General features: G+C 40.1%; 1 protein-coding gene across 1 annotated transcript in view; it reads right to left on the reverse strand.

The window, feature by feature from the left end:
- Nucleotides 1–12,717, reverse strand: part of tmprss3a (transmembrane serine protease 3a) — a 66,879-nt gene that overhangs the window by 22,743 nt on the left and 31,419 nt on the right. The window contains exons 8-10 of the mRNA XM_034573374.1: nt 4,240–4,353; nt 2,327–2,450; nt 447–566 (exon numbers count right to left, since the gene is read on the reverse strand). Of these exons, the coding sequence (XP_034429265.1) occupies nt 447–566; nt 2,327–2,450; nt 4,240–4,353 (358 nt within the window). The remainder of the gene's footprint in view (nt 1–446; nt 567–2,326; nt 2,451–4,239; nt 4,354–12,717) is intronic.

Genomic DNA, 12,717 nt, shown 5'->3' on the forward strand with positions numbered 1-12,717 from the left:
ACAAAGTGCTGCTAATATATGCACTGTATGAATGTGTGTGTGAATGGGTGAATGTAAAAAACTGTACTGTAAAGAGCTTTGAGTGGTCATCAAGACTAGAAAAGTATAAATACAAAACCATTTAACATCTACGGTTAGTTGGTATCCTAAATTATGCAGAAGACCTACAAACGTACAAGAGATATTCAACATCTTGCCCTATATTAAAAAAAAAATAGGTCCGGCTCAGGTGAGTCCTGAACCATCCCTTAGTTATACTGCTATAGGCCTAGAATGCTGGGGGAACTCCCATCATGCAATGAGTACTGTTTTGAGCAATATATGTTTATTATTCTGTATAAACCTTTTAAAAACACCAGGATTTTTGAGCAAATGTATGAAATTGACCATTAGAACAATTAGTCTGCATTCTTTTTCCTTTGTTCAGATGTGGAGGTGCTTTGTACCTGAGGGTTGTGGTGTTCTGGAGTTTGATGATCCGTGACTTATTCAGGCTGATGGACACCAGGTTGTGCTGAAGTTCTTGCTCAATGGATGTTAGAGAAACGAAGAACGACTCCACATACCTGACATGACAGAGAATGTACAGCTAAAGATGAGACTGCATGTGAAGGCATTAACAGCTGCATTCCACTTACATAAAAGTGATACCACTTATAGTTAATTTCACTTAAAACACCAGTGCAGTGCCCATTATAAACCTGCCTGTTTATGATGGACTGGTTGCTTGTCCTGTGTTAATGCTCTGGAGCTGTTTCAGAATTTTTTCCTTCCCATTTGTGAGTCCTCCCAAATAGTTCTACAATATCCTGTCACTTTTTTATTGTTTGTGTTGTGGATGTTGTGTGCAGAGCTTTTTATATACAGTGTGTGGTGCAGAGTGAAGTTAGAAAACGTTGTGTTCATTCAACCTGGTTTCTCTACAAAACAAACGCTGTGTTTTTACTTTGAAAATAACTTGCTAAAGAGAAAGTTATTCTCTGATTCACACTTTCTTTTCTCACAGACTGTGAATGTTGTTTTGATGGAGATCAGCTCCTGTCACTCCTGTAAATGTCAGTCCAATATGGTGGAATAAAATGAAACACATTATCGAAATAGTCTTACGGCAATTTGGACCCGTGGTTTGCTCCAGTTGCCAACCACTGCTGTGGTTTATTAGAAGATGTGGAAGAAGACATGTTAAACTGGGTCCGTAGACTGTTAAGGTGTGCTGCCCCCATGCGCCCCCCCACCCCACTCACACTCTGACTGCTAGACAGCACTGTTAGCTTGCTTGTACAATGTTTATTGATATTGAACGTATCACCTGTCCAAATCGGACCAAAATTTGTCACTGCACTTCTCATGACCACTAAGAATACACATGCCAGATGTGAAGTCGACAAGTCGATAAGTGAAATATGCAGACAGACAAGCACAATTGTTGCTGTAATGTGTTCAGTGGAATTACAGAGCTTTTATTTTTAAAAGTTGTTAACTTAGGTCTGAAGATTGTATTAATGCTAAATAGACTTCTGAAATAGCCAACATGCAATAAAAGTGAAGATATCAACCATGGTAAGCACTATTTAATAGCAGAACCTTGTAAATTATGTTAATAACATGCAGGGGAGTTATTTATATGGTAAAATTTGTAATATTGGCAAACCCCTTGTCAAATAATGTTGATTTTATGATGGTGGCACACTCCGGCGTACACTGTTAAGTGTTAATGTGCAAATACTCTTGGGCCATTTTATGCATTACATGAGTTATTCTACATGTCACTGTTTATAACACATGACGTTTATCATTTGCTGGATGGGCTGCTTTTGAAATAATCAGTGTCATAAATTAAGAGTATACCACTGAGCACTATACCCAATGACTTACAAGTCCCCTGGAAGCATACACACCAATAACCAAACTTCTGGATGGAAGAAAATTGATTAGAAATGTTACTATGAGTAATGTTTGGCCTGGCAGAGAAAACGTCATGCTGTTGCCTAAATCAAGGTAGTTGAGACTACTCTGCACATGAAGTCTTAAATAAATGTCACAAGGATTTAACTTTTGGTCTCTACAAAACCACTTGATTATCCATCTAATAGTTGATGAGACATTTTACTCCGGACCAGCATGAAGAACCAGTATACAAGTGGGCTAATGTTTCTAAGCTGTAAAAAAGAGTTCTGAACAAGGAGCAGGAGTGTCCAGGTAAAGAAAACAGGTTGAACAAAAAGTGGGCACAAGGACAAATCTGCTATCACATACAAATAACATACAGATAACATACAGATAAAAAAGAAAAAGTAAACCAAGAGATTTCATTTCCAGCCAGGACCTTGAGTATCCCAGCTGCTTGCAGGCAGAGACACCCAGCCAGTTGTTCCAGTCCTCTGAGCAGACTGTCCTCCATAAACCCCCTTTCTGGACCTGCAGCACGGAGCTCTTCCCACTTAAACGCACTGACATTCAGACATCAACAGACAGACAGACAGACAGACAGGTAAACAGACAGAGAGAGACATATGAATTACTTGCCAAAAGTCATGTTTGAAAGGTTCAAGTTTGATTTCCAAACAGGCAAAGCAAGCAACTACCAGGCCATTATTATATAGAAATGTAGAAACCTCATTGGCCACTGCTGTATGTCACTGTGACGTGTCTACGCGGTTGCCATATTGTAAAGGTGGAGGTATTTAGAGATGTATATTTCACCAAAACGTCTAGTTATAACTTGCTTAACTCTGAATACATTTTTGTTGTGTTTTATTTATATCCTTCTACCTATCCTTAAGACCTTCTATCAAATTCATAAAAGTGGTTTGTTAACCCTTTCTTCTATTTTAGGTGGCTAATTGTTTGGAATAGTTATTAATCTTCTCTTTTCCATAGCTTGGTAAGTGCTGCTATATCCTAGTTTTCAATTTTTTCGATGACAGGAAAGATAAAATAATCTGGATTTGATGTGCTGAGTTCCCCAGTGGCCCTGTTGCAGTGAGCAGGGATTTTTGTTTTCAACCTTTTCTTTTAGTGGGTGTTTTTTCTAATTTTCTGGGAAAAGTCGCTAGAACAGCTAGTTCTGTCAAATTAAGTGGAGTGGCTATTTATTTTGTATAGTTCACCAGCCTTGTTTGGGTTGGTTGAATATATTTTGATTGCCATTGGTAATAATTAGGGTGTTGGATATTTATATTCTAAAAACACTATCTCCGTTTTGGTGCTATATGAGTTGTCCTTATCCCCTGTTAGCAGTGGGTGGACTTTAATATACTTTAATATATAATTTAAATTATCTCAAGGCACTTTACATAGAAGGTCAAGACCTTAAGAATTTTTATATAGAGAAACCCAACAGTTCCCACAATGAGCAAGCACTTTGGTGACTGTGGAGAGAAAAAACTCCTTCATTAACTGGAAGAAACCTCTGGCAGAACCAGACTCAATGTGGACAGCCATCTGCCTCGACCGGTTGGGGTGAGCAGGGAAACATGAGGAGGAGAGGAGAGATGGAAAAGAGGGGAGAGAAGAGAGAGAGAGAGATATGGGGGAGGGGGAGGAGAGAGAGAGAGAGAGAGAGAGAGAGAGAGAGAGAGAGAGAGAGAGAGAGAGAGAGAGAGAGAGGGAGAGAGAGAGAGACCAGGAACAATTGTGTAACCCTCCTGTTTCAGCTCTTACAGACTAGTTGTTATAATGAAAACAATAAGTGATAGTTATGGATGTAAAGTTGTTATTAATGATATCAGCAACAATTCATAAAATAATAATAATAGGTCATCGTTCGGTCTCATAGATCCATAGTTGTATTCATAACTTGCGTTATGTGCATAACCACCACCAAAAATGCAAAAAAGAGTAAATAGCTTCTCAGGGAGAACCACACAAATTACACTTTAAATGTGTATCATATTTGGCCTTAGATATTCATGGCAACTGTTCAGACAAACGACATGTTGACAAGTTTGATTTTTTCCCCCTGTATCTCTGCTTTTATTGTTTATTGTGTAAGAAGCACTTTGTAACATTGCTTTTGGTGCTAACCAAATTCACTTTATTGTTATAATAATAATAACAAGAAGAAGAAGAAGAAGAAGAAATATGATAGTTTAGGAAAATAGAGGGTTGTTGTTGTATTCTGATACATATTTGCCATGACTAAATGAGAGAGATTGGTTTACAAACAGCAGATTCAGTCATCGATAATACACATCTAGTCCTGTGTGTTTATACTGTATGTGTGTATGTGTGTCTCACCACAGCCGAGCTCATCCTCTCCATTGTCACAGTCCACCTCTCCATCACACTGAGCTGAGGAGCTGATGCACTGAGATGAGCCACAACGAAACCTTCCCACACAGCTCAGACCCACTGTAGATACACATAGTGAAGCAGGTCAAACAAAGTTAAAAGATACATTTGTTTCACAATAATTTAGACCAAAAGAGGACCAATATCAAGTGCATTTCTCATAAATGGAGTCGGCGTCAGCACAGTTTAGGTTGATTGTAATACAAGAAGGAAGGAAGGAAGGAAGGAAGGAAGAGGAAAGGAACTTTATTATTTACTAATTCTCCATATAAGGACATCCGTTTGTCATGAAGAGAGCGGTGCAAAGAACAGAGAAGTTGAAGTTATCAGAGAGAAAATGTAAAATAGAGAAGAATTTTACAGCAGAAATTGAAGTAATTGTGTCAGAGGTGGAAACCACAAAAAGAACACTTCTCTGTAGCGTGTCCTCCAGAGGGCCGATGTTTAAAATTTTTTTAACCTGGGCTGCAATAACTGAGGTGCTGAATGCTGTACCCTGCACAGAGCTGAACACGAGAGCTGTGGACATTTCTCCATTCTTGGATGTATCGCAACGTGGACTCCACTGAATAATTATATGAATAACAGCGCTGCTCTAGGATCAGGACAGACGCACATTAAATGTCCGGTCCTCCTGTGTCTCTGTCGGAGTCTGTTTCCTCCTCACTCCTCTGACCTGCGCTCACTTACTAACAATAAACACTGATCACAAGTTATTAGGACGCATACAGGACTGACGTTTACTTTGTGTTTGTTTGATTCACTTTAGAGTTTGAGACACACGTTTAAACCTGCTACACAGCACGTGACGTGACGTGCAGTCAGGACATTAGGGTTAAAGTGACCGGAACATTCCGGGGTGATCAATTATAGGCCAATAAACAACTTAACAAAAGCCAAAACTGTTACATTTCAGCATTCTTATATACTCATATGTCAGGAAGTGTTTATTACAAAAAAATGGCATCAAAGAAGCAGAAACAAGACCTTAACACAATCAGAGATTGAAGTCCTGCTTTAAGCGATACACAGAGTAAAGTTTACAATTTTAGCAGCATCAGTAGTGGTCGGGTGTATTTGGGTAATCCGGGACATTTTTTGCAATTTTGAATTCTGCAAATTATTTCGCAGAAAAATGGTAATATTGAGCTCAGCATTAATAAAGGAAGGTGATTTAGGCTTTTTTAAAGCATAATATTGTCCCAGATAACAAAGTGACCTGTCCCAGATAATTAAATTAAGGCATTTTTTGACATAAAGAACATTAAGTTTTTTTTCCTGTTGTTTTTTTACGTTTGAAGTGGTCACTAGTTACTTCAATTGCTTTGGATTTGGCTGCAATGCTGTTTACCCCTGAAACTCCAAAAGTGAATTTTCATTTTTGGGTGAACTATCACCCAAAATTAACACTTAACACCATTCAAATCTACTGTATTTCTCGCATAATTTTTTTACTGCAAATTCTCACATCCCCAACTTGCATTTAGGACCATCAGCTCTGTTATCCACCAACCTCTGTCTGTATTATTGAGGGTCATGATAGAGTAATGGCATGCAATCTTCCTCCTCTCCTTTAGAAGTTTTACGCACTAGATTTTTAAAAGAGGTCTTGTGTTTGTATCATTAGATATAACATTATTTAATACATCATTATCCTTTGGAGTTTTTCCTTTAAATTTTAGATCAATTGTTGTACCACCTTTACTTAACAAAGCTAACATTGACACTCAAAATCTAAATAATTTTAGACCCTTTTCTAAATTACTGTTTTGTCCAAAGTACTGGAGAAAGGGGTATATTTGCAGCTCAACCTTTATGAACAACCACTCTCTCTTTAAAAGTTTAAGTCAGGTTTTTGGAAAATATACATGAACCAAAACTGTGCTCTTAAAAGTCTTAAATGACTTGGTTTTACCATTATGGTGCTGCAGAGGATCTCTGCTGCATTTGATACATTACATTACATTTAGCTGACGCTTTTATCCAAAGCGACTTACAATAAGTGCATTCAACCATGAGGGTACAAACCCAGAACAACAAGAATCAAGAAAGTACAATTTTCTTCAAGAAAGATACAGATGATCAGAGCATTTAAATTGATTGACTTGAAAAATGGATGGGTGTGAAAGGGACAATGCAAGACTGGTTGAAGTCTTATCTGTGTAGTAGAACCTTCTCGATTTTATTTGGGACTGTTTTCTCTAGCCAGGCAAATATTACCTGTGGCATTTTTACAGTTTTTACAGTTTTCAATACAAATCCAACCATGGCGTCATTTTTATGCAGATGATTCACAATTGAAGCTAAGCGAAAGTTCAGTCACGAAGACTGTCTTCTTGTGCGTGCCTCCTAAGTCACTGGCACAGTTCCCGCTCTACCCAGGCTCCACCAGCTCATCCTCTTTTTATCTAATCACAGCCTGACCTGCTCACCTTGAGCCAATTTTGACAGAATTTTGCTTCTTCTAAAGAGAGGGGGGATTTACAAAAATGGAAGAAACAACAATAGGAGCAACAGAGGGATCCATCTCTCAGAACAGATGTGGCCTGTGCCGGTTCAGCTGATTAAAAAAATATATTAAAACCGAGTGGTGCGTTAACTTGGCTTGCTCTCCGTGGTTCTCTGCTGCATCTGCACTCCCGGCATCAGTTCCTCTTAGAGTCTGTCTCTGTCTGGCCTGTTGATCTTTATCCGCTTGTGTTGAATTGTGTTAAATCATGAAGGCTGTGCAAGATACTGCCAATTGCCTCATCCTTGGTCCTCTTTTGGCAGGATTTGGAAGGGTGGCAGGTGCAGTGGACGACAAGTGGGCTCTCACTTAGAGCCTGTGGTGACCTTGAGTAACCCTCTCTCATAGACTCCATGAGGGCTGATGCATATGCAGTGGGAAGGAAACATTTTTTAGATCACATTCAGGGATATTATAATTGACTCATGTACATAATACTTAGGGACTGACTGAGGGGGGTAACCGTATGATGGCTTCTCCTTAATAGGGCGGACTACCCAGTCACCTTTGTGGAACCTTGGGTAGCGAACTGCATATCACACCTCACCATCACTGGTTCAAGCAACCTCTCCGCTGCCATTACTGTTAAAATGCAGGGCTGCAAAGAGAAGCCTGAAGAAAATTTGTAAAAAGCTGTACAAAAAACGGCGCCATTAACTATCCCAGTTGATTAAGTACACCTGCTAATTTTAATACACCAGCCCTGCAATATCTATTGGACAGACCGGTCAGGTGAATCTCTAAATTCAAACTTGAGTCTCACCTTTTCCTGTTTGTAGCCCAAGCTGATGGATTTCAGAGTCGGCTTAAATGTGTTTTTCCCAAACAGTGCTGTGGTGAAAAGACATCGAGGGAGACCAACCCATTTCCGTATGTAATTATTGGCTTTTGCATCCATCTTCAGGGCTGTTGTTGAGGTGATATCACACAACTTCAGGGGCCACATTGGATGTTGGTACAAAGTAAACTGATAACACTAGACCTAGATTTTCCTTGGGCGGAAACTTTGGTCAATCTTGTCCGTGAGCTGGGATGTAACAGAGGCAGCCATGTGCTTGTTCGACAGGGCGGCTGTGGCTGAGGGGTAGAGCGGTCATCCTCCAACCAGAAGGCCTGCAGTTCGATTCCCAGTCTTCCCGATCTGCATTCAGAAGTGTCCTTGGGCAAGATGCTGAACCCCGAATTGCCCCTCATATTGCCCAGAACAAAAACTGCTGCTAATAGATACACTGAATGAATGGGTGAATGGCAAACTGTTATGTAAAGCACTGAGTGGTCATCAAGACTAGAAAAGCGCTGTATAAATACAAACCATTTACCATTTACAGGTCGGCTGTGTAAAGCCTTCCAAGGCTAACCCTAAGCACTAAAGATTGATCTTCTTACAGTGAAGATCATGTTTACCTTGATCCACAACTGTATTTCCTTTTATTGTTGGATTATAAATAAATGTAGTTTAATGTGCAATAAAGTTATCTATGAAACTATTTTACTACTCATGATTCTAAGTGGTATAAAATAACATCAGCAACATGGACAGTATTGTAATAATTTGAAATTAATCACAGGTCTTTTATATTTTGGTTTTAATCAAATCAATCATTGATAGTTTAGATATGAGTTAAAGCTTTGATTATGTGGCTTATGCCAACATTTTATGACAATGAAAACATTAATTCACCAAAGTGTCCTGTTTGATTTATTTTAAGGTCATCTGTCATCTGTCAATGGAAAATGTACTCAGTACACTTTAATCATAAATATCAGAGGTTGAGTAAACCCTTAATCATGTATATCTGATACATACAAGTGTTAACAGCAGTAAACATTTGTTATAGAAATTACAATTAATTGTATAGTTCCAGCTGTTTACAATTGAGGACTCTTCATGTCACATTGGTAAACACTTACCTGTGAAGGTTGTGACTGCTGAACTTGTTTAAACAGCAGAAATTAAGTAAAAGGTAAGAAACTGAATCGGAGAATATAGAGAATCAAACACAAAGTTCTGTTGGTCTGTCATCTCAGAGGAAACTGAAGGTGGTTTATTGACATCATCACATCTCATTGAAGAATTAAGGATGTTGTTATCCAGTCTCTCTCCTCCACATCCTGAAGAATGGCACCAAATATTCCTCTCCATACATGAGGTCTTCCTTCTGTTGGCACCAGTCATCTGATCGTTGTTTCACGTCATCATCATCAACTAAAGCTTCAGTCTCTGGTAGATTCATGGATGATTTAAAAAAAAACATACAAAAGCATGTCAGCAGAGAGATATAGAAAAATAATTAATGAATTAGTTGGCAAGAATCAGACATTATCACATCAGAATTAAATCATCTGATTAAAGTAGAAATAAAGACACTGGCACCCAGAAATCCAACATCCACAGCCCAGGAAAAATAATAATACTGAATGTAATCAAAAAATCGAATGTAGTTAACTTACTTTGTTTTTCCTACACAATCAGTATTATCTGACAGCTTCACTACATAACAACTTTTTACCTGATTAACTTTATCAATCAATCAATGAAATTGTATTTACTATAGCCCATATTCACAAATAACAATTTGTCTCATAGGGCTTTAACAAGGTGTGACATCCTCTGCCCTTAACCCTCAACAAGAGTAAGGAAAAACTACTAAAAAACCTTTTAACAGGGTAAAAAGAAGGTAGAAACCTCAGAGAGAGCCACATGTGAGGGATCCCTCTCCTAGGACGGACAGAAGTGCAATAGATGCCACGTGTAATGGAGAACATCAGAAAGATAAGGGTATTTGCAGCATTGATTAGAATAAACACTATGTAGCATAATGGGAGGTAAATTAATTGATGGATTATTGTCAGTAATGCTACAGCATCTGAGTAGAAATATTGTATATCAAGCATTACAGACATACATATTGTAGTGGAAAATTCAACTGACCAGTGTCTAAGGTATTGGAAATCCCCCTGACCAGGTGTCTAACTGCTGTGATACTGTCTACCTGACAGGATGGAACCCTTATTTGGTGGTGTCTCACTGCTATGACCTTGATCAACAGGGTGCATGCCCTTATTTGGTGATGTTTTTCTTCCAACTGCTACAGCGGACGGACAGACACAGATGATCTCATGTCTTTCATGTCTTTTTTCATATTATGTTTTATGAAACGCCTCTTTGTATAAGTTCTGGCTTTTGTGAACTTGCAACCAGTTCCATTTTGAGCACCCGTGCTTGTTGTGTAACCTCTGCAGAGCTTACTATTAAAAAGACTCAAAGGCAACTCCAGTCTGAGAATTTCATTATTTCAAATCTCAAGATGAATTTCCATCACAAACTTGGCGTCACGAACAGGATCCCTTGAAAGATCGTCTGGACCCGAGAAGTTTTCGGTGGCTGATCACCCAGGAGAGAAAATCGTCTGCCTCTACCTCCAACAGTGAAGAGAAGAGAGGGCCGAAATAACTTGGGTTCCGGACCTTCTTCACAGGGATCCAAAGACCTCTCTTTGGTCATCTTATATCTGGTGAGATGTTGAAATTCTGATTTTCATGACTGTTTAGATGATTTCTCAAATACAAAATCAACCATAAGAAAAAATACCTTTAAAGGGTTTTATTTGGAACGGGTGTATTAGTCATTCTCTCTGGATTATTGTGGATTAATGATGTTAATCTGACTCGTCCTTGTGGCAATCATCCTTGTTGAAGGCTTTTTTCCTGTTTTGCCGGAGAAAGAAACAAGGATTCGTGGAGACGTCCACGTCTTAAATTGAGTGTTCAAGGGAAATTGTAGATGTGCACGATTTCATACACTTAATTGATAAGGATGGGTAACAAGGGAAGTCAGGGACTTCAGAACCCAGAAAGTCCAAATGGTGGGCTTTATGGTTGCAAGAGTGAGGACGGGAAAGTGTGACATTTTCTTCCAATATGGTCCAGAGACTTTGCTTTTCCTCATAACGGGTCATTCATTGTCGAAAAAATTAAACTTTTAAGAGAGAAACTCCTCGAGAAAGAGGAAGAATTAAAAAGCAACAAAAAAAAAAAAGAAAATAAATAAATAAATAAAAAAATAAATAAATCAAGGTCGCAATGTGGAAAGACAGAAGATAATAAGAAAGTGTCTTGAAAAGTGGGAAAAAGAGGCAGAGTGTAGGGACAGAAAACAAACATTTAAACAGATGGCTAAGGTTGATAAGAAGGAAACTGAGAAAGTTGAAAAGAAATCATATAGATCTCTGTATTCTCCATTACAGGGTGTGGCAGTCCTCTCCTTGACGCCTGCCTTCCTCCTCACCTACGACAAAACCCTCCTCCATATGATGTGCAGAGACCAGACTCCACCAATCAACGATCAGGCCCATCTCAGACTCCACCCACCGCTCTCCCAGTCTATGGAGACGGGGCAGCGGGAGGACTGAATGATGACGCCACCTCTTCCTCATCTTTAGGCCCCACTGACTTTGCAAAGATACGTCCGCACTGTGGGGGAGACCTCCGTCTGACTTCACCAGACTGGGATGATGCGGTTAATGCAGCATACGTCAACGCTCTCAACACACTCCTCAACGCCCTGAGGACCGCCTTCCCCAATAAAATTGACATGTCCAAAATAATGGGGTGCAAACAACAACCAGGCGAAACCGTAGGAGATTTCCTCACACGTCTGACCGTCCTGTTTAATCAACACAGAGGCATCCCCATACCTGACACCCTTGGCAACGAGCCAGGGGCTTATGAAACACATCTGAAACAGGCCTTCCTGAATGGTCTGCTCCCCCCACTACGGGCAGACGCAGGCCACACCTGCATTGGGCTTGAGGATGCTCGCTTGACAGAGGTCAGATGTCATGCTGAACATGCTGAACGTCAACACAAAGAAACCAAAGACAAAACTCAGCAGAAAAAGAATCAACAACTCCAGAAAGCACAGCTAACCATGATGCAGGCTGTGTCAGCCCTGTCAAGGCCACGCAGACAAGATAACGCTGAGAGCGGAGCCAACTTCACTGTACCAGGAAGAGAGGGGCGCGGACGTGGCCGTGGGCGAGGCTTCTCTGTACACTGGGCAAGGGACTGCCCCGCAGCAGCGAGAGGAGGGGGAGACAAGAACTTTCACTGCTGACTGAACTACAGAAAGTGAGGAGGGGGCAGACGGGGGGGAGATGACCCATCTACCCGCCAAGGATCAGAGAAAGGGAAGTGAAACACACACACATACAGTGGGGCAAAAAAGTATTTAGTCAGCCACCAATTGTGCAAGTTCTCCCACTTAAAACGATGAGGGAGGCCTGTAATTTTCATCATAGGTACACTTCAACTATGAGAGACAGAATGAGAAAAAAAAATCCAGGAAATCACATTGTAGGATTTTTAAAGAATTTATTTGCAAATTATGGTGGAAAATAAGTATTTGGTCAATAACAAAAGTTCATCTCAATACTTTGTTATATACCCTTTGTTGGCAATGACAGAGGTCAAACGTTTTCTGTAAGTCTTCACAAGCTTTTCACACACTGTTGCTGGTATTTTGGCCCATTCCTCCATGCAGATCTCCTCTAGAGCAGTGATGTTTTGGGGCTGTCGCTGGGCAACACGGACTTTCAACTCCCTCCACAGATTTTCTATGGGGTTGAGATCTGGAGACTGGCTAGGCCACTCCAGGACCTTGAAATGCCACTCCTTCGTTGCCCGGGCGGTGTGTTTGGGATCATTGTCATGCTGAAAGACCCAGCCACGTTTCATCTTCAATGCCCTTGCTGATGGAAGGAGGTTTTCACTCAAAATCTCACGATACATGGCCCCATTCATTCTTTCCTTTACACGGATCAGTCGTCCTGGTCCCCTTGCAGAAAAACAGCCCCAAAGCATGATGTTTCCACCCCCATGCTTCACAGTAGGTATGGTGTTCTTTGGATGCAACT

This window comes from Hippoglossus hippoglossus, chromosome 21 (genome assembly GCF_009819705.1).
Source record: "Hippoglossus hippoglossus isolate fHipHip1 chromosome 21, fHipHip1.pri, whole genome shotgun sequence".
Classification (NCBI taxonomy): domain Eukaryota; kingdom Metazoa; phylum Chordata; class Actinopteri; order Pleuronectiformes; family Pleuronectidae; genus Hippoglossus; species Hippoglossus hippoglossus.